General features: G+C 37.2%; 1 protein-coding gene across 1 annotated transcript in view; it reads left to right on the plus strand.

Moving 5' to 3' along the window:
- The first annotated feature begins 4,415 nt into the window (after window positions 1–4,415).
- Window positions 4,416–25,724, plus strand: part of DGCR2 (DiGeorge syndrome critical region gene 2) — a 36,657-nt gene continuing 15,348 nt past the window's right edge. Inside the window, exons 1-4 of the mRNA XM_085302763.1 lie at window positions 4,416–4,464; window positions 9,848–9,880; window positions 13,950–14,072; window positions 24,155–24,280. Coding sequence (XP_085158889.1) covers window positions 4,416–4,464; window positions 9,848–9,880; window positions 13,950–14,072; window positions 24,155–24,280 — 331 coding nt within the window. The remainder of the gene's footprint in view (window positions 4,465–9,847; window positions 9,881–13,949; window positions 14,073–24,154; window positions 24,281–25,724) is intronic.

Raw genomic sequence — 25,724 nt, forward strand, 5'->3', positions numbered from 1 at the left:
GTCTAGCTATTGTCAAACAGAGTTTGATACCTACCATTTAGGTTATTTAGAAACATAACTTTTCTTAAATTTAATGGAAAATGATCTGTGTTTTATTAAAGGTAGCTAAACAAAACAAATTTCAGTTTCCTAGTTAGTTAATTTTGGTTAACTAACCATTATATTTGGTTTCTACTGCATTTATTGACTAGCGTTTGACGGTCATCAAGCTTTGTGGATGGAAATGTCTGAAGTAGCTCTTGGTGAATGAAATTATCTGACTGTTTTACTACACTTACTGCAGTTCCTGCTCTTTTGTTACTGATCTCTCTTTTTCATAATTTCATTGTGTAACTTTTTCCTGTGTTGTTTTCTTTCATTTATATATCTATATATCTATTTCTATCTGTCTATATATATAGTGGGTTTTTGTAGCTTTCCCGCCATGAAACACAACAAGATCTTTCTGAGAATGAAAGCTAGCAAAAAATCTGTGTTAAAGTGGCATTTCTCTTAGAATGTAGAAGGCTGTTCTGCGCAGGCTGTCACTTTGTTTTCTTAAGGGAGTTTAAGGTGTGACTTTGAAATGCTAAAGCCTCGATTGATTTGTGTTTTGACCCGCAAATCTGCATTACAGAGTGCCAGTACCACAGAAGTTGACATTTGAAGTGCGTGAATAAAGGCCTTTAGATTTGTGTGGAAAGAGGGCACAGGCTCAGGGAGGTCAGCCTGAGTGTGCTTTCTCCAACCTCCCAACTCAGCTCTGTGCTCAGCCATCTCTTTGGAAAAATAGACAGAGTTACATAAAGGTAGTGTTAAGTATTGTCTTTGAGTGTCTGAGATCTTTAAGTAAAACTGAATTAATATTGCCCTTCAATATCTGTATTTATGGATTTACTTTGTGCTAATGTTATTTTAGCAGATGAAAAAAAAGCTTTTTTTTTTTTTTTTTTKCYTTTTTTTTTTTTTTTACTTAAGTAACTATAAGAAAAAATGAATCATACTATTTCTGGCATCTGCTCAGTTTGAATTTGTGCATCAGCAGCATTTTCCCTTGTGTATGCCAAACTTCTAAAGCATGTTACAACTTTTTGGGATCTAGGGAAGGTCAAATCTGCATTTATGTTTTATCTGTGATAAATTTGTGGAATTACTTGGGTTACATTTGAATTGCTGTTTACTGACTAAAATACACAAACACAAATGTACTTTGGCATCTTTGAGATCTTAGAAAAATCCTAATGGAAAAGCATGCAAGAAAAAATTGGGGATTTTGCACTGGCAAGACCTAAGTGTGAAGTCTTAATTAGAAGCATTGCCCCTAAAGTCTGGTAGTAAATTGGAGAGAAATTGTCCAAGGATGCTCTGCTGTTTAAGTGCTCATCAGTGACTTTGTATGCATAAGAGCTGAATGCAATTAGTATTTTTCTGTTGATCTGAAAGCTTAAAAATGGCAAAGGTGAGATTACATGGTATAGTACCTGACACTTGCATGATAGCGGCTGGTTAATGAGGTGAAGGGCACTGGCAGTACTTCAGCTATTAGAAGGTGCAGGGACTGATGAATCTATTCTTCAAGGCTTAATCAGCTTTTATAAATGTTGTCAACTTTTTGCTGACTTCTGACAAAACTATTAAAATTACAATTTTGATGTATGGACATTCTGTACAGATATTTGCTTTACTGTAGAATAAGAAAGCAGAGTATCTCGTACAACGTGGGCAAATGTAATAGTAACTAATATTGACCACATTCCTGTCGTGTTAGGCTTCATTGAAGCAGTGGAATGCTATTCAAAGCACGAGCCATTTGCTCCAGTACATGACAGCCATTGCACCAGCTACTTTGCAAAGGACAGAAGACGTTTTCAATATTCAAGGTCAGAATGTTTCTGTGTATCAAATTTTTCCTTTTAAGAGTTCTAGGTGCTTGCTCATCAAGTCTCGTAAGAGACGTTAAGAAAAAATGAAGCTGTAGCGAAGGCTTTTTTTAGTGTGACCTGCATTAAAGTAGTGCTCACGTACATATGCAGTTTCATGTCTTGTTAACGGTTAGATTTTTGTTTAAGACCATGATCATGTAAAAAGCTTCTTCAATGTTCCTTTGGTTTTAAAGGTAAGAAATAGGGTTAGGAGAAAATGATAAAAAAAATAACAGGTAGGATTTTGTCACTTATTTCATTGATGTTAAAGGCTTGCAATTCCTCATAGTTTAATTCAGGAAGATGTTGTAAATGCATGTTTAACCTTGAAATACGGATTTTCATTTCATCATGTGAGCATGATTCAATGAAACAATTAAAGTTTGATGGCGTGCATAAATACCACTGAATCCTGTACAAAAAAAGTTAATAGGATTTTAGTGTTTTTCTGTTTCTTTGCAAAATAGGAACCTGTGTTGTCTTGTTGGAAGTAAATTGGATGACTGACTAATACTTCTGAAATCTGGCAATTCCTACTTCCAGTTTAATGGTCTCTACAAATTAGCCTTGATTACTAGGACAGTTCTTGAATTGCTATTATCATGTTTCGTCTGAATATTCTTGCTTTATTTTCTTTATTTCAGAATTCAAGAGTTCATGTAATACTTTGTATTAAAATTTCCCATTGCTTTATGGAAAACTGTCTCATCTTTATAAAGTGTTAGTTACTTTCTAGCTATTTTTTTATTCCTACCCTTATTTAACATAGGAAATACAGTTTCTTTCATGAGTGATCTTTTTTAACTGGAAGCTGTGTTTCATGTAGGAAGGAATACTGTGCCTTAGCTTTTGTTTTGGAATAGCTATAGCTGGCTTGATAAGGGTGTGTGCTTTTCTGATCCTGAGGGTACAGTTGGTTGGAGGAGGAGAGGAGCTAACTGAATGTGTTTAGTTCAGTTTTGGGTAGGCAACTATCAGGTAAAGTAGCTTAAGATAAAGAAGTATTTTCTGAATGACTCGTCTTGCTGCTTTTTCTAGATCTCTTTTTAAAGGTATTTTGACCAGCAGCTTTGGGGGGAAAAGCTGTCAAAAATTGAAGAAAAAAATAACGGTTCTGTTTAAATGCTTCTGATTACCAGACTGGTCCTTCTAGGGTTGCTGACACCACAGTGTGGTTTTGAACGTCCCAGAGGTGACTCTGAAATTTGCTGGAGTTCGAATCAGTGAAGGGCCAATCCCRGATGCCTTCTGGGGGGAAAGAGGCACAGATAACACTGCCAAACTTACGGAAACAGAGCTGAGAACTGGGTACTTTTTTCCATGTTCGGCATGTTTGTTCAGAGAGACCCCAGCTTTTGTGCAGATCTGAAAATCAGCAGGAGTATGTGTGTGTTAATACAAGCTTTCAGAGTGTTTAGATGCAAAGTAGTATGATTTGCCATAAAAGCTGTTTTTAGAAAAAGGTGAAGCTTTGGGATGGGGATTGGGGATGGCACTAAGAAGTAGCCAGGTGAGGGTACCAAAATAGTCCCGTCAGTTTAAAATATGCTATGTATTCAGGATAATCAGTCTGCTCTGACATGGATATTTGAATTTTAAAGGGGAAAGTGCTGTTCTTGATGATATTTTTTCCTGGACAGAATTGGTAACTTGCTGAATATTTCAGTATTGATGTCTTCCTTCATGGGCTTTTTTTTTCTTATTACTGCATTTGTTGGGAGAATGAACACATTGTGCGAATGTGTTTAAACTCTCTGCGAAGAACAGCGCTGTTGTCTTAACGTGCTATTAATTGCAGTTTGATTTTAACAATTTGAAACATCAGCTGTCACCTCTCTTTTTACTAAATACTTTCAGATCCTTCTAGAGAAACTTGCTTGTGAGGTGAAAATCCAGGCTGTTCCCTGAGCAGTGAGGTTTCATGAAGCCTGGATTCCAGGGGGCTTGTGGTCTGTGTCCCCTGTGCTGCAGTAGCCTTGCCTGACACTGCTGCTGCAGCAGCGCTTGCATTCCTGCCATCCTCTGTCAGCCTGTACGTAATACGTCCTCTGACATGAAGAGCCTGGGAGAACTGCTGTATCTTGTAAGAGTCTGCGGTCCCCCAGCTCGCCACTTCCCTTCCCTGCCAGCTGAGAAGTGACACTGCTCTGTGATAGCGTGATGGACAGATGTGCCGTCTGTCTAGCTACTGTTAAACGGTGCAAAGCAAGCGGGGTTTTCCTGCCTTCTGAAGTTCAAGGCAGTCATCATTTCCTTCCCTTATGCTGTCTCCAGGCTTTCTAAAACTCGTATGAACACCATATCTTTCTGGTCTTGACTTCTTTCTTAAGCTAGCTCGAAACTGGTTAGTGAGTTAAATTGTGAGAGAGAATCAGCAGTTYTACTGATTCGCTTGCCGATCAGACATTCTTTAGGGAGGAGATCAAAAATTCAGTGTTGCACAGGTTTAGATCACTTGTCACTGTTGTACTAAACCGAAGTCCCATCTGAGGCTTTACAAAAACATCTGAAGTCATGAACAAGATTGTTACAGTAGAAATACAGGCCTTAATTCTGAGCCATCGTAAGGGGGTTTAGAGTACCTGTTGTTTTGGTTCAAAAGTCTAATACATTGCTTGCACTGAGTGTTCCTTTGTGCCAGTGCTGTATTTTGCTTTTCCTATTTGCATATTTACCTATTGCAATGTAACAGTTTATTAGGAAAAAAAGAGGCCAGCATGTTTCCTGGTTCGTTTCTTCACTAGTATGAAAATAARACATTCTTTAGACTGTAGTATTAAATTGCATAATTCACAATACTCTTTCTGCTTAGTTTCAGTAGCAAGTTTTGTTCTGCTCTTTGGTTTTAGTGGTACCGGGGAGCTGGGAAATAAATTCTTCTTTTTTTTCAGTTTGAGGTATAAGTGTCCACATTCATAAAGCACAAAGTCTGTATTTTCTAAGTCCTAGGAAATCGTAGTCAGGGTTCCCATTCAAGAAGCTCTGATGTTGTTGCTTTGGCTGCATGCCAGGTCTGTTGCACTGCTTTACTGTGTGTGTGTTTGGGGAGGGGGGAATGTGTGTGTGTGTGTGTGTGTGTCTTTTTTTTTTTTTTTCCCTCCCCTTCTCTCTCCCTACTGGAATTGAATCTATGCTCCAAACAAAGAGCAGACAATGAATTGGAGTGAATGACACTTGTGAGCAAGGAGAAACTGGGTCAATTCCAAGCTCAGGCAGTGTGTATGTATAATTTCTGTGAGAGGGGATGGAGAATGGAAGATGGAAGTAACCTGCTAATGTTCCTTAACATAATGTAAAATCTTTTGATGGATTTTGAGATCATCTAGCATAACTTCCAATGACAAAACACTACTGATGAGCAATACAGAATGCTCTTTAGAGTTCTTTGTGAAGGATTTGTATTCTTATGCTGGAGTGCTCTGATAGTTTTAATTATTTCATGAAACCATGCTGAGGTTACATAGAAAATTCAGATGCCTATAAGACGTATTATTACTTTTGGAGCTTAGTTGTTTCTAGTAAATGGTATYGTAGCTTCAGAATCTAATTTTGAGGAGATGGAATTAAATTTGAGGATACGGTAGTGGTTGCGTCCTAGTAAGACTTTTGATTTATTGGACTCTGTGCTGTATACAATTGTGCTTCAGTCTCCTGAACACACCTAGGCTGTGTAACTTGTTTGGGTTAGTCATGACCTAAGAACTGTGTTTAAGCACATTTTCAATAGCATGGATGAACTGCTGAGCATTGTATCTTTCTGCGGAACTGAACATGAAAATGGAGTACTCTGTTCTCCTATAGCGTTTTAATTTGAAGGACGGAAAATACAAGGAATTATATTGAGCAACTTGCAGTAATATGGCTTCATTTATGGAATGGATAATTATCTGATGGTGACTTGTGAGTTCTTACCAGCTGTTCTCTGAAAATAAGGTAGTATTATCATAGCCTACTTTTCTGGCTGTGACCTTGTTAGAAAGTAACTTACTCCTGTTGTTGCACTGAATGCAGCTGTGGAAGTGAGCAGTAAGGATAAATTCAAAGAAATGTAGTGGAAATAGGATTCATACGGTGAGGTAAAGAAACTTGCTGTGGGATGAGTGGGTAGTGAAAATTTGTAGACCTATAGCTGAGAAGAGTATCACTGAAGCATGGCTTCACTTCTTTGGAGAGCAGTTTTGGGATTGCTGGTGCTCTGTACCTCAGCAACAAGTTGAAAATAAGCAAACCTTTTCAGAGACCATGTTAGAAAATCCTCCAGTGCTGTATGTAATTTTGTTACTCTGTCATTAAAAGCCCTCTCCATTTCAGCAAGTGACTCCTGACCACCGCRAGCAGCCGAGTGAGGCAGTGCTGCTGATGCGCTGTTTGCGCCGGGGTTGGTCGGCAGTCGGTTCTGCACGAGATGCAGTACCTGCTCTAGGGAACTTCAGCTGCGGACTTGAGAGAATTACGACTTAAGAAAAGTGGGTTGCAAGTGCAGTGGACTATAGTTTAAGGACAGTTTTCTCGAATTACTAATGAGGATTTAAATAAAGAAAACCATAGTGGTATTGCTGTGTTGGAACTATTAAGAATATTTTTAAAGCTTCTATTGCTTCAGTGAATACCAGTCTAGGGAGCTATTGCTTATGTTATACTTCTTAAGCATAAATATTAGATAAGGAGGTGTATGTTTTTGTAGTGATGGTGGTCAGAGTTTTCTAATGTCTGTGATGTTTGTTTGCAGGCATTTATTTACTAAACACTGTTGCTGACTGAAATCTCCAGGGGATAAGTACTAAGAGAGTTAGGCTGCTTACTGAGGATGCTAGGATCTGTTTGTGCTCAGGAGTTTTGCCTCGGTCAGAATATATAAAAACAGTGATTAAGAAAAAAATTAAAATTTTAATAGATTTATCCTTAAATATATTGAAATGATACCTTACTGAAGACCTGTATCAACATGTTACTTTAAATACGTAAGTTTACCATTATAAAATATAAGACCGACCTGTTGGACAAGTTTTTTTTTTTTAAAAAAAAATTTGTGAATAAGAAGAGTTACTGGCCTAAGCTCTTGTAGTTAGTTTTTTCTTAATGCTTAATCAGCTTTTGATAGCAATAATTGCCTCTTCAAATGTGAACAGAATATTATGTTATAGATTGATTCATCTAGCTTGGTACCATGAGTAACTTTTTGGTTGAGAAACAGGAATTGTTTTTGTCTTATTTTTTTTTCCTTCGATCTAAGATTATGCCAGAGGATCTACTAGATCTAGTCTTGAGTAATATGYCCAAAATAAGTGAAATATATATGAGGTACATGTAAAACTACCATTGTTCGTTAAAAATTTGAAGCATATTGTTTTCTACTTAAGCTTATCTTTTTTAATACATGCATTTCAATTAAGCTTTATAATTGAGATAACATTGAATGCTAGTTTTGTGCATTTTCAATTTCCATACAAATGAAGCTCAGCAGACAAGAATAAACAAGTAACCTAAAAAGAGCAAGCAACATTGCTTAGCATTAAAAAATGTGAAATAGATTCAAATCTACATTCAGCCATAAAAACTTTAAAACATTACTTGCATCTGTAGTCTTAGCTGCCAAAAGAATATCTTGATATATCAGACTTTGCCAGCTGATGATTCTCTTAATAAAGAGAAATTATCTCATTACAGCCAGAAGAACCCAAACCTTCCTAATCAGTGATAGCAGGCACTTGATTTAATCTTTCTGTTACAGTATTCTCCTGGATTGAGGCCTGTATGTCTTTTAAAGCAAATACTGCTTTAGTCTAGACCTCTAGCTCTGCAGCTATACTGGTTCTTGTGTTTACCCACTTCTGAAACAGTGAATTGATAGAGCATTGAATTTGTGTACTGCTAGTGGTGCATGTATCGGAAGTAGGAATGCATGATTTGGAAGTCGTGGAAGCCTTGTCTTTCACTGAAATGCTTCTGCTTTAAAAGAGATTTGACATTAAGGTTTTTATTCTTATTTATTTATTTATTTATTGTTAACCTGGATGCTGTGGATGCTAAACTTTAGTCTCTTGGAAATGTGAAGTTGAATTTTAGATTTTGAAAACTTCATGTTCACCTAATGTTTTACAGGAGATATTTATACATACCTGAGACAAGGCCTCAGACAAGGCCTCTGGCATTTCTATTTGGAATTTGGAGTGAATTCCTTTTATATCTCGCTTTTGAATTGAGAGGGGATAAATAGCCTGTAAAGACTGTTTTAAAGCATTCTCATTCACCTACTAGTTTGTCTTCTGAGAGGTGTTTTGATGAGTAAACAGTGCTTGTAGACTGGAAAGGTGCTTCTTCAGATCCATGGATGCTTGGCTCCCGTAGCTCCGTAGAGCATTTTAGAGCCTGATGTTTATTGTCAGTCCCCCTTTGAACTATTTCTGCCCCCGGCTGCTTCTCTTAGCTCCATGTTGTTGTGAGCTGGTACAGCTCTTTGTGGGTTAGGTCTGTGATTTTGGTCAGCAATTAAGATGCTGCTTCTGGCATTCAGATAAAGATTTCATCCTGTTCACAGGGCTGAAAATAGCTATTCTGCCGCTAAGATGATGTGTAATCCCAGTGTATCAAAAATATCTTCTATTAGAGCTAACTTTTTAAAAAAGAAATGAAGTGTATCTACAGTTGCTTCATCTGCAGACAACTGTTATGAGGGTCTGAATCCGCATTCGTTGATACTAGATCCACACAGTTGTGTTTCTGCTAAATTAGTTGGAACATGTAATCTTGCTGGTTGCAGGAGGACAAACTAGCTGATTTCGCTTAGAATTAATATGGACAGACAGTATCTGGTTTGATCTGAAGCTTGCTGTTTCAAAGCTAACTCATCAAATTCATCCGGAAAATACTGAACTAGCGAGATGAACTTATATTAAATCAACACTCTGTCTCATGTGACTATGACAGTCTTGATCTGACATTGGAAACCCTAGAATGAAATTTACTATATTTGGTGAAAAGTAGTTTCAAATACTAGATATAGGACCTTTTCCCTTCTTTCAAATAAAAAAATCTTTTCAGTTCCTAAGGCATAGTTATCCCTGTGTCCGTTTACCTGAAAAAGGGAACAGTGAGTAAGAAATTGGTCCCGGTTTAAAAGAAAGCAGGGAACTTCGTTGTCCAAATGCAAAGTCTCTAAAAGTCTTGAACTGAACCTGAAAATAGAGGTAGCAGTTTCTGTAACAGCCAGAGCAGTGTGTGTTGATCAACTTCAAGTTTGTATCTGCTGCAGGAAAGCTGCGTGTGACTTTTCAGTGTTCAGGCTTTCTTTTAGAAGGAAGACATTCTCAATTAGACAGAAAAATCAAATGATTAATGCTCAGAGGGCTTCCTGAATCAGTTTATAATGGAGAAAAGATGTTTGTTTTATGAAACCTCTGAAGCTGTACTGGAAATTAAGATTAAATAGTGGTGTGTGTGTGGTATTTTTTACATTATATTATATACCTTTGCTATGAAGTCCTTCCTGGAATTCATGAGCTGTGGCTAACACTTGTTGTAAACACCTGTTTTGAATACTTAGCAGAGAACCTGGTGATTAATGTGTGTACCTCCCCCTGCCAAAATTGAGCTCTGTTGAAATGTGAGATGTCTTCTGTTAAACACCTGGCATTCAATGTGTAATTGTGAAGATCTTTTTAAGAATAAAAGCATTCTCTAAAAACTGTAAACAACCTTGAAGAAAGTGTAGAATTTTTTTTTCCCTGTACAAAACGTGTATTTTTGTATTAGCCAAAAATCTGATCTATTTTATGTCATTGATTAATGTGGGAAGATAGTATTTGGCAGCTGAAGTAGATAAGTAGATGGAAACTTCCTGTTTATATGACACTGTTTAAATTTATTTATAACCTTGCCATTTACTTCTGGTGTTTGATTAAGTTTCCAACTGTTTTGTAAGTTTTCTTTTAAATTTCAAATTACAGGTCCACGACTAGCTTTGGCAAGACTTCTTTCAGGTGAGTGTCTCATGTGGACAGATTACATTATCTGATAATATGTCCCAGCAGATTGATACTGGATATCTTGGCATTCAGTTGACAGTAAATTTAATACCTGCTTATGTGTTATGCTGATAAAAAGTCTGAATCTGTATTGCTATTTTTCTTCTTTTATATATCCTGAAGTAATTCTTTGTTTCTTGCTCCTTTTGGCCACTTTGCAGTTCTTAATGAACTGTTGATTGTCCAGAGAATACACCATTGATATTTCTGGAAGAGAAGTGCTCATTCAAGTAGTGTGTTGGTAAACTGAGAAGTTGCCTAGATTTTAATGAAGAAATATAGTCTTGTGGTGAAAGCGTGGAACATGGAGTCAGGACAAGTGATTAATACTATTGGGCTGATTTTGTATGTAGCCTGTGGCAAGGTATTTAAATTTTAATTTTATTTTTTCTTTATTTTAGCCATTTGCAAGAGGGTGGAGTGCTTGGCAAGATTTTCAAGGGTGAACATTTTAGAAGTGATTTGAGACTGCAAAGTGAAGGGACTAGAATGACATCTCATTGCTTTAGGTGTTTTCACATTCTCAGACACCTGAACTTTGTGATCTTTTGTAAATTTGAACTACAAACAGTACAAAAACTATGGTGGTTGCTATTTCCAGTGTTCTACTTTCTTCCTTGCCCGACTGCAAATGCCAAATAAATTTAAGAGCTCTAAAATGTGATTTTTGTCTACTAAATCTTGTGCTGTAACACAGAAAAGGCTGTATTTGATCCTTAAAATGAACCTTTCTTGTGAGAATCTGTAATGTCAGTCATAATGCTGCTTATGTAATTCATCACGTTTTACATGAACACTGGAAGTGGTTGTGCTTCTAATTGGACATCTAAATCTTTTAACTTACAGCCAGCTGCTGACCGTTAGTGAGCGTTGTGTATGCACTTCTTCTGCAACTGCTGCTTTACTGTAGGTGAATTCGGGGGATTACATAGTCTAACAATATCAAAAGTACAGAATACTTCTGCTTTAACAGCTGGTGGAAAATGCACCTTTTAACGCTGCTTTGGGGTTTTTTTTTGTTGTCGTAGTTTTGGAGCAGGAAGAGACAGAGGAGATGATAGTTTAAAATACTTTTCTTCCCCTTTGCTTCCCGCTGTCGGTAGGTAGAACAGCGTGGGCCAAGGATACGTGGCTTTGGGTGCAGACGGTGACAGTGGCATCTCCGGCACGTTGTTCCGGAGCCCTGGGAGCCCTGTGCGAGCCGGTTTTGCGCGGCGGGTGCGCGGCGGGCGCTGGCCGTGGTGCTGAGCTGGCGCGGCCCTTCCCCAGAGGGCTGGCGAGAAAGTGTCCGCTGTCAGCGGTGAGGCTTTGGGGAAGAACCGGTCTTAAATTAAACCGGCAAGCTGGTCGCTGGTTTGTCTAGGGCTGAACTCCGTTTGGCGAGTGAAAGTGCGAGGGGGGTGGTGAGGCTTTTTCAAGTGATTGCGTATTTGTCTTGGTGCTAAACCGCAATTGGCAGCAAGTAGAAACCACTAAACAATGAGGGTGAAACTCTTCCAGAAACCCCACGATGAATTAAGTAGTTCAGCAATAGATGGAGATGCTGGCTCCGGGTTAAGATCATACAGTGGAAGCGTTGCCAGCAAGACTTCCTGTACTGAGATTTTCATTTTGCAGTATTTCTTTTGGTGATGCCTTTTTTTTTCTCTCTGTGGTAAAATTACACAGCACTTCTATTTTTCATTCTGGAATAACTAATTCATCAGACATAGCGGAGTTTCCATTGGGAGAAAATACTTGGTTATTCTGAGTTATTCTGAGAGGTGTTTTAGTAAAAATGTTTTGTATTTTTTTCATGTATGCACATTCTTCATAGAGGAGTGTCTGCAGTACAGGAAGTAATGACACTGATATGTAACTGCTATTTAAAAATTTTCTAATATTAGTATGGGCTTATCCTTTTATTTGAGCCAATGAGTATGTAATTGTACATAACATAGTAATAGCATGTACTGAACTGTAGAAAGACCAAAAATATTCTTTACAGTTTTTTCCATGTTTAATGTCTTATAGGGCTGCAGAATAGCTTTCTTCACAGGTTGCATGTGTGACTTCCATTAAAACCAAGCAATAAAAAAATCAAGAGTTTATTTGAAGTGTTGAACTTTGAGCTGAATTTTGCCCTGTGTGCAACCAGGTATAATGGGAACCTGTAGCTGGGCAGAGCATAGTCTTTCAGATGTTCAGTATCTACCACACCCTTCAGTATAACTTCCATACCTGAAATAGCAATAATAAAACTTTAAGAAACCTTATATTTCATGCTGAGATTACATTAAAATAGTAAAATGAACTCCAGTAATTTACTGTAGAGGTGATGCTTTTCTGTGAACTTAAAATTTGAATAGTTTGAATTTCAGGTTGAGTTGTATTTCTTTTAACTTATTTTTTTCTTTAGTTTTGTCTCTTGCTACATTGGACAAGTGAAGCTTAACCTTTTATTTTCCTAGTTGCAAACTTTTTTCTCCCCCCCCCCCAACTTAGGCTAAATGAGATAATTTAGTTCTTGTTCTCAAAATGAGTTTCTTGCATTATGACCTAAACTGTTAAGATTTCTCTATTTTCACTGTGCTTGTTCATTGTTAGCTATATATGGACTAAGGAAAACTCTGTAAGTGGGTTAGAACACTTGTCTAGCTGCAGCTTATGTTGTTGTCAGTAGTAGTCTAGCAGGTTTGAGTTCCTAGCTGTTTTGTGACCTAATGTTTATTCTAGGTAGGTGGTGTGTTAAAAGAATATACCCACTTTTATTTTTTCTGGAAGAGCAGTTTTATATTCTGAAGAGAAACTTGCACGGTTAATTTTGTTTTGATGTAGGAATGTATTTGAGGGACCTGGGTTTTGGTCTACTACCAAATTAGAAAGCCATTAATGGTAAATTCTGCGAATTAGTAGTGTTTGTCATTTGGGAATGGATTATGGCTGATTTTACTCTGTCTGTTCAAAGCATGGTAGTGGTGCCCGAACACTTAAACATAACTTCTGTCTTGATTTGCTTTTAGTTAAACATGTATTTCAACAGTTACAAGTTAAAACATTTTCTTTTAAGTTGTAAACTGTGAATGAGAGAGTACATACCTCTATTTTAAATTTTATTTTAGAGATTTTTTTTCCTAGAATATAAAAAAGCAAAACGGTTACCTGARTCTTTCAAAATCAGATATGAGTATGTTTTACCATAGAAAAATTAAGTTTTTTTTTTTTTGTTTTAAAGAAAGAAAATTCAAAGTGCTGGTTTTGTAAATATAGCTTAACTGGGATTACTGTAGTTCAATGAGAGTAAAATATGTTAAATTGTTCAAAAACATTGGATGGAAATTTGACATCCACTGTCCTGAAGAAAGATGAATAATGATGGTCTGGCGCGAAGGTGAGCTTATTAATGCTAATGGTGATTTACAGACAGATAACCTGCAATCTGTAAAGAAGCATAAAATTATTTAGCATTTGTATTGGCAGATTTTCCCTGCAAAGTATTTTGAGGAATACTGAAATTACAACTGAATTGTTAAGTTGTGGCATTTGATAGATGGAACTGGTAAAAGAGCTTTGAAACGTACTTATAGCGCTGATTCAGTCTGACAGTATAATGACAGAAAGTAGGCAGTACTCTTGTAGAAGCAGGCACTACATGTTTGCAGATACTGACAGTTTCTTTCAAAGGATATACTTGTATGTAGGAATTCTACAAAATAGCATAAGCTAGAAAAGGAAGATAGGTTCATGAATTTGGAAGTTATTTCAGAAGTAATAGATCTTATGTGGTATTTTTATCAAGAAGTTTTTACTGTGGATGTCTGATAGTATTCCAGACAAGAAGCAGGACCTCCTGTCTATTAAAACCATAAATGTCCAGTTTAAAACATGGAAGTGGTATGAGATTAAGCTGTTCTTAGCAGACTGAGTTATCCAAAGCTTTTGTCTGTTAATCTTTGGTGATATACTGTAAGGGGCAATTAGTATGTGTGAACTTATGAGAATAAATAATACTTAAATAAAACACAACTTTCTGCTTGTTTCCTAGAGCTCCGCTGCACCCCAGGGCAGTTTGCTTGTCGGAGTGGTACCATCCAGTGTATCCCTTCAAACTGGCAGTGTGATGGATGGCCCACCTGTGAGGACAAGAGTGATGAAGTTGATTGTCCAGGTAGGTAGAGCTGAGAAAAACATTTGTTTCTGAAAGTCAGCTTGCTTTGCAGTGGTACTTTGACAGTTCTCTTTGTAAAATGACTTGCTTATTTTTATTTGGAAAGGAAGTTTGGTGGGACTGTACCTCTTATTTATAAGGTTTGAATTGGCATCTCTTCACTTTGGTGAATGCTACAAGCAGTTTTTCCGCTGCCTGAATTATACTACTGTTTTTGCACTCTGAGTAGGTGTTCTGCAAGTGAGGAGAGTTTATAGTCTAGAAAGACATCCATGTCAGAGAAAAATTGTTGCAGTTAAACCAAAATGGCATCTAGGCCTGCAGTTACATTCTGAATTGCTCTTTTAGTTGTATGTGAGTATCACTAAAGCTGTGTTGAGGACATTTTTGGAGTAGATAGAGAACTTGTACCTTTGCTTCTGTGTTGCTTATGTTTCGTGTGCATAAATGGAGAACTTTGATCTGCCAAACAAACTCCTAGCAAAGTCATATGGTCATACAAACATTCAGGAGTTTATTACCCAGCAATGTTTCTCTGCTAAACTTGTGCATACTGAGCTATCTTAAATGATTTCCTGAACACAGTTTTGCAAGTTTGAACACTTTCACTTATGTTCTTGAAAAACTGACCCATGCAATTTCCCCCACTGTGTGTTTTAAAATGAAGAAAGGTGTGGGGTTTTTTGTTCTTTTTTTGTTGTTTTGTTTTTTTGCTAAGGACAGTGAAGCAAGAATCTGAAAGCATGAATTAGAATTTAATTGTGCCATAATTCAAAACTTATATCTCTTGTATGTGACTAAGAAGCATCTGAGAACTATTTTCAGAAATTCTTTACCATTAAGCTACCTGATCTGCTTGGTGGAGAAGCACATGAACTTTACAGTAGTGTCATCACAGTATTCAGTCCAACATTATGAGCTTTGAGCTATTTTAGTTGCAGAAGTGCTACCAAATAGTAACGTAAGTTTTACAGGAACAAACTCTTCTAAATATTCATATTTTTGAGTGGAATTAGAAAAGTAAATCTAACGCTTGAACTTTGAAACTGTGCTACATACAGAATTAAAATATACTCAGTGCTCTGTTTAGAAGACTTTTGCTAGTTTGTATGTGTATATAAATTTGAAAAAAACCCTTTGTTACTTTCTTTTGGACACTCAAATTAAGCTATACTTCTGAGATGACTTATATTTAATGTTAATCTTCAATGTGGATATCGTGAAGAAAGGAAAACTTTTATAGTTATGCTGTTACTCAGTCTCCTTTTTAGCTAATTTTGACCAAATGTGAAGGGCTAAGGATCTAAAAGTTCTAGAGGTCAATGAAAATTAGTGGATGGGTAAAGTGGAATCACGTTAATGTTCTGATTTAGTTAAAAAAAAAAAAAAAAAAAAAAAAATCCCCCCATGTGGGAATATCAGAAAATCCAGAGTCCTTAGTGGAAAACAGTGTTTTTATCTTCTCCTGGTGCCTATCATATCAGTCAACAATTTAAATTGTTGTATGGAGACACTATTCATGCAGTTTCCCACAGAAAGCCTTGCTACAGAAGAGAGGAGAAAACTGACAACGGGATGATGATGACTCAGGGGCTTGAGTTATGAAGATTATTTGGTGTTTGGCTAGGAAAAGCATTTTGAAAAAGTAACATTTCTCAACAAATAGGCTTTGCCTGTGTGTTAGGCTATAGGACTTATGGGACTATTTGGCCTGACATGGTGAGAAGAACTTTGAATTAAGAAATCAGAGGAGATGAGTGGGAGAGACTTGCTCCACCTCCATGCCTGTACACAGGAAGAGGAGAATAACATATAAAGAATATTAAAGATGAAAATGATGGACAGCATAGAGAAGGAAAGTACTCCAGCTGATGACAAGAGTAATTAGATAAGTAATTGGTGAAAGGCTGTACTCAGTAAAACAGAGAGAAAGCTGGGTGTGGTGTTTATGAAAGAACTGAGACATTTGCACAGTAACGCAAGGAGTGGAGCCAGCAAACCAGAGGAACAAGAACTACTGGTGTAGGATGTAAAACTGTGTTATACCTGTAACAAAAATTTGATGGGATAGCATAGTGACCTGAAACAGATACTGAAGGGCATGTGGTGTTCAAAATTGTCAAGAATAAGGACAGGTTGGTGTGCGGATGCACATATTAACTGTATGTTAAAAGYAAATCTGTTGACGCCAAAATAAATTTGGAAAAGTACAGTCCTGAACTTGTGCTAAGAGCTTAATTTAGCCCATCAATGTGTGAATAGAGGTAAGATTTTTTTATACTGGGGGAAGTAATACATCTGTGAAGAGTCATAGGAGAGATTAACTTCTGAGACATTGGCTGGAGAAATAATGCTACTAATAATAGTAGGACCTAGTCATACTCAGGAGTGATAACTTTCTTCTTTGGTCATGAATTAACAAGAAGTGATGCAGCTTTAAATTTAGAAAATACCTTTAGATTTAACTGAATCATCTCATGATTACTCATCTAAATTCAAGTACTTTTTAATTAAGGTTCATAATTTCAATAAAGACAGACTGAACACTAACAAAAACTAGTGAAGCCACCTGGACTTATGAAACTTAAATAATTAAAACATCTTTTAAATTAAAAGGAATGAAGTCTCTCTGAAGCATCAAGAGAAAGCTTTTAAGAAAGGGCTCTGAATCTGGTTGGGAAACTTGTTGTGTTTCAGTCTTTGAGCTACTAATGGCACACTCCACTATGAGCAACATGAGAAAGATCTATRGCAGTAAATTAGGTTGTGGTGGTGTGTTTCAATGACTATTTTCTTCTATTGCTATTTTCAAAAGTTTAATACAAAGCCATTGTAAGTTATTTGGTATTGTTAGTTTAGTTCACCTTTTCGTGCCTGGTTTCATTCATGTTAGTAACAACACTTCTATTTAACTAGAGAGGATCATTTAGTAATAAATTAGTTTGGTAATCATGTGTTGTCCTAAGCGCAAGAAACTCACCAAACTGTAAGACTTTTTTGTTAGGACCACTTTTTTAGTGTTTTTTTTTTTTTTTTTTTCCAGAACACAATTAGGTAAGCCATTCATTCGTTGATCCTAAAAACTAATTCAACCAAAATTGATACATTCTGTGAAATGGTTAAAACCTGTGTTAAGTAACTTGTATGGGCACTTCTTACAAATGGGAAATTCTTATTTCTGCTCACTTCCACTGCTTATTTTTAGTAGCCAAAGTAGTAGCTTAACTTTTCCACCTATATATAAAAGTTTTTTTGTATTTGGCTTTCTAATGCTCCTTAGATTTCTAGCTTTTCTTCTATAAGAATGTCAGATCAGCTTCTCCAAATATTCTACCTTCTCTACAGACCTTCTGGTCAAAACTCATTTTCAGCACTATGAGTCAAGCTCTCTTCAAGGTAGCTCTGATTGTTCACCTGTGTTTTATGCTTATGCTGCATGATAGATTTTAGATTCTATTATATATGGGCAGAGAAGGGATGCCTTAAATTCCCATGCCTTTTCTGAATACTATCCACAGTCATTTCTGAACTTGCAATTGTAGGGGTATATTTATTTATTTATTTATTTATTTATTTATTTATTTATTTATTTATTTATTTTAGAATTCTTCAGATATGAGTGATTTCCTTGCATTTTTCCCAGGGTCTTAATTAGAAAACCTTCAACAAGCCTTTTAGCATGCACTGTTGTTTAATGCTGTATCTTTCTATATTAGTTGTGTCACAGTACTGTTTTCTAGAGCTCCTTAGTCAGAAGTGTGGATGCAACTGATATGAATTCTTTTTTTTTTTTTTTTCTTTTCCTGAGTCTGAGTCCACAAACCCAGCTGGACATGTGACTATCCTTTAAGGCTGCAATGGACAGCGGTTGCAAGATGTTGCTGCAGGAGATAGTTTTGGAGCCACTCTGTGGTTTCATGTTGAGCAGTAGGATTTTAAGTTGAGAATGAGAGCCTAATTTCAGACAGACAATCTTGTTAGGAAGCTAGCTGTGGATGCTGCTCATGAGCAATGTCATCTTACATACTGTTCTTAATGATTCCCCAAGACACAGTATAAGGAAGAAATACATAGACTTGCAGGTCCCTTGTCCTAGCATGTACATGCTGTATCATTTTTGGATCTGTAAAAAGTCCTGTATGGAGCCAGCTGAAGGTATGGCCAGTAGCTGATAAAGCAGCAGCTGCAGCATGCTGGTTGACAGCAATCATAAACTGTTTTCTGCATTTCATTTTGGCAAAGATAGTCTGCTTGGAGTGCAGTGGCTGTGAGCTCTTGTTCTCCCAGCAGTTCACCTGCTTCACCACATCTTTTGTTCTTTCCATTCACTCTTACCTTTTATCTCCCTCTTAAAGCTTCCAGACTGAGAGTCAATACAGCCAAAAATTTCAGATGAAGGAAGAAGATACCACTTTAGATGGTTGATGTAATATGTTCTCCTTCACTAATATCTTTATTATCTAATTTGCAATTTGCCTCATGGGGTTAGAAGCTTTAATATCCCTTCTAAAATGGTTTCAGCCCTATTCTTCTTGTCAGTATCCTTGCTTTGCTTAATCATGCATTGAAAATAGCATTTCCGTTGATTAGTCTGCCATTTCCTTCCTTAATTGAGTGTTTGTTCGTATATTATGAAGTACTATGAGCGGAGATCTGCAATCTGCTTTCTTTAAACTCTTTTGTGAATTATGTACTTTTTAGCAAATCTCCTTTTTAAGCTAAACAATAATGATAGAGCCCGTGTTCGCTTCCATACTTCTTCTGAACCTTTAATGAACTCGTATGTGATGCAGCCTTTTACTCTGCTCTTTTTGTGTTTAAGTTAAGCTCTCTACTGTCAGGGCAGTCTATTATTTTGAACAGTGCACAGCCAGATGCTATTCTAGGTTGGCATCTGTTTCTTAGCATAATGCAGTTGATAATGTGAAGCATGAAGCTGTGTGATCTGAGAAGAATCATTCCTTTTTGAGGACATGTGAGCTGCATTTATAAATCTTTAGGCACAAAAGTTGATTTAATCCTGAAGTTCTCTCACTTCCGAGATTGCCAGATTGAATTAAATGCTTCCCAAGCTGTTGGTAGGAAATATGCTAGACAATGAGCCTCAAATTTCCTGTCCATGTAGTTATAAAAACTTCCAAGAACAGCAGTCTGCTCTCGTAAGATTTGTTTGTCTTGTACTCTTGTCTTGCTCTGAATAACACTATAAAAAATTACTAGCAGGTAATAGGAGCTTGGGCCTCTTTGAATCATTCTTAGTTTTGTGGAAACAATGAACTTACATAGCATGTAATTTGAGTTAGCTGTTGCTTGATAGTACATTGAAGTAACACAAGCCCTGTAGGACTTTATTTACAAGAACTCTGAGCCAAACTTATTCAATATTGCTTGTATAAAAGGAGGAGAAAAATGGGAGAAGATCATCCATTATTGGAGGTATTTAAAAGCATTTGAGTTCATTTTGAGATGACCGTATTCTTCCTCCCACCATACTTAACGTAACAAAATTCTTGTATTGGAGATATATATATATATATATATATATATATATATATATATATAAACTAGGCCTTTGAAATGTCTTAGGGAACAAAGCAGCTTTCATACACAAATTTTGAGAATCTATGTGTTTAAACAGGAGCAGCTCAAATCTTGGAACAAGTAAAGTATCTCAAGACCTTACTTCACAAACAATTTTGTTCGGAGTCCATTTGAGTGGAGAGATGTGGTAGTATTCCCACTTTACAGAGAAGGAAATGCAAAGATTTGAGGTCAAGTGTTATACTTTGAATGTTGAATCTGAGGTTTGCAGGAGGTTTGACTACTGCAAGTGCTCCGTGTTAGATAGCATGTCCTATACTTCAGCGTAGCTCCTGTTGAATTCAATGGCAAGTGTAGTATCTCAGCACTTCTTTAACCAGGCAAGTCTTAATAGTACATCTGATCTTATGAAGTGTTGGGCTTGAGTGATTTGTCTACTGGGGCACAGTAAGTCTGGAAACCACTTCAACTGCCCTAATCCCAACATTCTCACCCATAGGAGTCCTGACCCTACAAGGGTCTCTTCACAGGGTCCTGACAGTCAGTTTCTTCAGTCTACTCCTTATTTGGTGTTTTCAGCAGACTTTGCGACACATAGCAGATTGCAGTTTCTCTTCCAGTTTATCAAAATGCTGTTTTCCATTCACCATTGCATTTGTCCTCCCATGCAGCGCTTCTCAGCAGGCGTATGTTCCAGCCTGCTCCCGTCTCGGCTGCTGCCAGCTCTGGCTTTGTTTAGTTGCTGCTCTCGGCTCACGTTCCATTTGCACTGCTTGCGGTTTTGTCTCCTTTACTTGATCTGAATGAAGGAGGTGCTGAGGGTACGTAAAAGAAGCTTTCTGCTCTCCTTGTGCGCTTGGTTTCTGCAAATGAGTTGTAAAGCACAGAGAAGGCAGAGCTGTGACCCCGTGGGCACGTGATGCAGAGGGATCTCTATGGATGTATACAGTGAAGGACTATGGAGGATTTAACTGAATTCTTTCCAGCCTCTGTGGATAATGGACAAACTCCTGTTTACTTTGAATGATTGCATATATTTCCTTCCTTTTCCCTGTGTCTCCAAAAGGAACAGGACAACACATGGAACAAAAAAATTTCTGCTGGATTTCAAGGCTATGTTTTACATTTGGAAGCCACAGCACTTGCTACAGAGTGGGAGTTAGTGCGGGCACAATTTCTCCCCCTTCTAGTCTCTTYGTTTTCATTTTTGTTCTGAAAAATAGTTGAACTGTTTTGATTGAAATTTGAAGAAGATTACCAATATAAATATAGTAGGAGCCATCCATTGTTGTAAACTCTTTCTTGAATAACTTTGGGAATAACTGAATTAGTTCAGTTTTGAACAACTGAGAAGCGTCACATAATCAGAAGCGTTAGGCAACTTTCCTAATGTGTAACACTATTACTCAGACTGTAATCATACTGGAGTGAATTAAATAGTAACTGTATGTAGCCTGGAAGCAGCTAGAGCAATACTAATCCTAATTTTATCCATTTGGAAGCAGATTGGAGGATGTTCATGTCTACTATGATATGAGCTTCCGGGAGGAGAGGGAAAGGGGGGAGAATTGTACTCTAAAAAACATTCCTAAAACCTATTTTTCCACTTCCCTCACCAACCAACAAACAAAATCCTTATCTGGTGTAATTGCATGGAGTCAGAGAGGACACAGAACTATCCTGACTAGAAAAGATTCTTCTGCTGTTATTGCTTGTGATTGTAATACCTAGACAATAAAGATTTTGGAAAACAGCTCATTTTCCCCAAACTGATAGCTTTCAGAATATTAAGTGTGCACACCAGCACTAAAAATACTTGTTTTTCCTTTTTGAAACACTGAAAGGTGGTTAGATGATGAACTTCTGGCTTAGGTTGATATCCTAATGCTTAGTCCATGGCACTATTCATTTCTTTTTAAGATAAAGTAGCTTCATAAAGGAAATCAGAACTGCAAAGTGTATAGAAAAATCTTTTGCAGCCTATTGAAATAGTACAATAGAAAAATATTCTGAATTACACCTTTTGCAACCAGAATCTACAGCTGCTCTTCACTGCAATGAAGTGATTTGCAGGCTTGTTTAGCATACTCGCTCAAATTTGCCCCAGAAAAAAATGTCATCTTTTCTTTACTCAGAGGCAGGAAATTTAATTCAAATAGAAGCAATTTTGTATTTGAAGGGCTCCACTTCATCATGCAGCTGACAATGTTGGGCTTAAAGGATAACTTACTTGAGATGGCTGCTTTCCCTCTCAGGTTCTGTCRGGTTGCCGCTGCAGGTCTGCTGACACTGCTGCATTACATAAGCAAATCTGGTGGAGGAAATGAATGTCCTGCTTCCTAGGTGATAACTGGTAACTCACTTTGATCTATACAGTTACACTTCTAAGCATCTGGGATAAATTCCRTCAATTTAAGATGTTATCCCAAGTAACCCTTTCTTAACCTTGCATATTAAAGCATGTGAACTTACATTTTATTCCTGGGGGAGTTAAATTGTTAAGTACTTGTGGGCGTTCTGTTTAGCCTCGGAGGGTCAGCCATATGGTGTTGCATCTGCTCTGCAGACTTCTGAGAGGCAAGTAATTCTTTCTGTGTTCAGTGCCTACTGGTTCTTTCGTTTTAGAAATTGCCATTTAATGCCATGGCAAAACAGAGCTTCCCATGCTGAGCTCAGTTCATCTTTGATAGTGTTCTGCATTAAGTGGTGTTTTTTTTTTTAAGTCTTAATATAATTAAAGATTAGCTATTTTTAATGTCTTAGTTATCACTCTAAAGATGGTAGCATAAATACTGCGACTGAATCTTTAGGATTAACAACAATCAAATTCTAAAAGTAAAAACAGATCGATCTTTTAAAGTAATGCGAACAACCAGTGATCTTCATTGTCAAATTATTTTGCCATTTTGTGGCCTTTGAAACATAAAGTAGCTGAATTTCTAGACACAAACTTCTTGCTTGTAATAAATTATATATTCCAGTATTGGCTACTTTATTCCTGTGAGGCCATGTGAGTGTATTATGTGTAGCCATTTCTTAGTAGGTGATCTTTACAGACATGTAATTCCTGGGATAATGTGATAATTAAATATCCCCTGCTTATCCCATTAACTCAGAGCAAACTCAGTATGCTAGAGCCAGATGAAGGCAGAACTGCTCTGTTGTTCCCGGGCTGCAGCTATTGGTTTCTTTGCTCATCCGTGCTAAGATTACGTTCCAGGGAATGCGTTGTTTGATGGTGGGATTGGAGGTCTCCCCACCCAGGCCAATAGACAAGCAGCCTCCAACTCTGCATTCGAATTATTGTGAAATTGCTGTGGACCTCTTGCTTTTTAAGGATAGTCTGAAAGGAGAAAGCTGTATTGACATAGTTTTGAATAGGGTTTAAACAGATACCATTAAACCCTCAGAAAAAGACTATGTAGCTGCTCTTTATTTTGGTCCACGACTGGCTTACTTGGTTTAGCTAGGGTAAATAGAGCTAATCAGCTTTAAAGGAAAATAAGCTGATTTTTTTTTTTAATAGAAATAAATGGTCTGTGTAGCTCTGTGCTGGTTTAATTGTGTTAGCTTAAGTAACATCTAGCAGTATTAAATAATATACATGTCTAATGGCTGCAGTCTTGGGTTCTTCATCTTTCTCCTTTGAGGGTTAATTCTCTGTTTCTAGATTAATCTTTCTTTGTGTTCATTTCAGTCTTTCTCAACGGTTTCTCCCTATGAGTACTTCCACCTTCCTATTTAATGTTGTTTTTGTTAGCTAAGGTCCATCCTGTACTGTCTGCACTTGAACTTGGGTGCTCCTTATTTGCTCCTGGTAGACATGTGGGACCCCTCCCCTCCCCCAGCATCTTCCCTGAAATTACATCTGGCACTGTGTTCTTTGTAAGTTCTTGAATTATTGAACTATTAGTTTGTCATATACACTTATTTGGAAGACCTGACATCTACGTTAGGATGTTTTTTAGAAAAAAAAAAATCTCCAGAAATGTGAGCTAACATTTCCTGTAGAAGCTTGAGAGCGATTGAAAAACGTTGTTCTTCTGGCTGAAGATAGATTTCCTAGTTTCAGTTTTGTCTTAGATATCAGAATGTGTTGAAAAATATACTGGAGAAATTGTCTTAGATACTTGTACACGCAGTTGAGAAACTGAGCAGCTGGCGAGTGGGTAGCTCTGTAAACAAGAACAGACAAAATGCACTGAGAATGATGCATTTGCTGCAGCAACTGAAATGACAGATGACAAGTTCTGTGCACAACTGCAGTTGAAAAATCTGCCAAAATATTTAGCTTAATTCGCAAGACCTGTGTGATGGCTCTCTTGCTGGCTCTCTTTGATTGTATGCCTTTTTGGTATGTACTGCATAAAATGACCAAGCTGTTGTAGGAGGGATTTGCCCTTTTTTGCTGTCCTTTGTTACTTACCTGTATTGTTTATCATAATTTTCTCTTGAATTAGAACCCAGGAAAAGCTTAGTAAAGTGAAATCTGTCTTTGCTTGCATCTTTCATGTGTAGTGAATATTCCTTCTTATCCTTAGGCTTGACAGGGGACCAGCGAACTTACCATGGAAAGGAGAATGTTGACTCCAGGCATAATCGAGGAAGAGGAGGAGAGACAACCCGCTTTCACACTGTTAATGTGGCACAGCCTGTCCGATTTAGCAGTAAGTTGCAGACTGGGAAATCTGGGCCACCTCTCTACTAATTAATTTACTAATTTAAACTACTTTTTCTTCCAAGGAGAAATTAATAGAATTTTCTCTTGCATATATATGTGTGTGTATATATATAGTATGTATGTATATATAAAATATATATTTTGACCAGGTTTTGTTTGTGTGCAGTGCTTTTTAAGTTTGTTGCACACTTCATTTATATATGCTCTGTTATAGTGCATAGAAGTCTAATATAGACTCCTACTCCCTAGTATTATATTTTTGTGAAACAGGAGTGGCAATTTTCTGTTATAAACTGTGGGCCTAGTTTGCTGTAATTGCAATGAGTTAAGTGTTAGTTTCAACCTTCAGCAGGGGTCATAATCTAGCCCTTCTGTCACTAGATGTGAGCTTGGGTGCTGGTTTGTTTTCTGGAAAGGGGTGAGGGGACACAATTGATAGCTTTTAATTGAAATTAAAAAGATCTTACAGAAATGAGCTTAGTTAAATTATTAACATTATTAGTTAAATTTTAAGTGTATGTCTGATATTCTGAATTTTGTATTCTTTTTAAAGGAAAAAACGCTCTTTAGAGTGTGGGAAGCTCAGGGAAATTCTTTTCTTCTCTGAAGAAAAAGCACACCAAGAAAAAGTGTAGTGTCTTACCATGTTTCTCTGTCACTTGCATCAATCACTCGAAGTATCTTCAAAGATGTCACTCCAGTGTCATCCTACCCTCTCCCTTGCAGTCGTGCTAGCCCCACTGCCCACACCCTAGCCCCAGCATTATCTTAATACTTACAAATATCGTGTGGCTATCTTCTTACAGATCGTGGTTCCTAGTGACTACTGCCTCTGAATCTCTTTGGATTCAAGAACATCTTATTCTCCTCTGCCTTTTCTCACTCTTTTCTATTCCATATGTGCTCCAGGGATCATCCAGTGATTTGGGAAGGCAAGAGAGCTCTGATTAGTTGTAGGGGGTGGTGCTGGCAGGCCAGCAAGAAGATACGGAGAGAAGAAGGCATGGAAGCAGTGAAATTGGGAATGACTGCTTTGATATATGGTGATCTTTTCAAAAGAAACAAGTGATTAGCAAAGGTCAAAATTTATCCCTTCATTGATTTTAGGAAAGAGACTATAATTAAAATAGGTATTTAGATTTGTCATGGACTGCAGTAGCTAACCTGTTCTGGTAATCAGATTTGTAAAGACAAAGCAATTCAGAAATTGATATGGCAAGATTTAAAATGCTCTGCAGTCTAGTTAATTGAAACTGTGTTCTGTCCTATCTTACAGTGATGTGAGCAATAGATCTGAAAAGCTCTCATTGCCTTTTAAATACAAATGGAGAATGAAAAAATGCGCCTAATTAAAGGGCTTCAGATCTTAGTTTGGGTGCCATTACTTGATGATAAACATCACTGTTTCTGAAGGGAAGAAAGAGTCCTTA

Source organism: Rhea americana, unplaced genomic scaffold (assembly GCF_003343005.1).
Source record: "Rhea americana isolate MKP2758 unplaced genomic scaffold, rheAme1 scaffold_191, whole genome shotgun sequence".
Taxonomy (NCBI): domain Eukaryota; kingdom Metazoa; phylum Chordata; class Aves; order Rheiformes; family Rheidae; genus Rhea; species Rhea americana.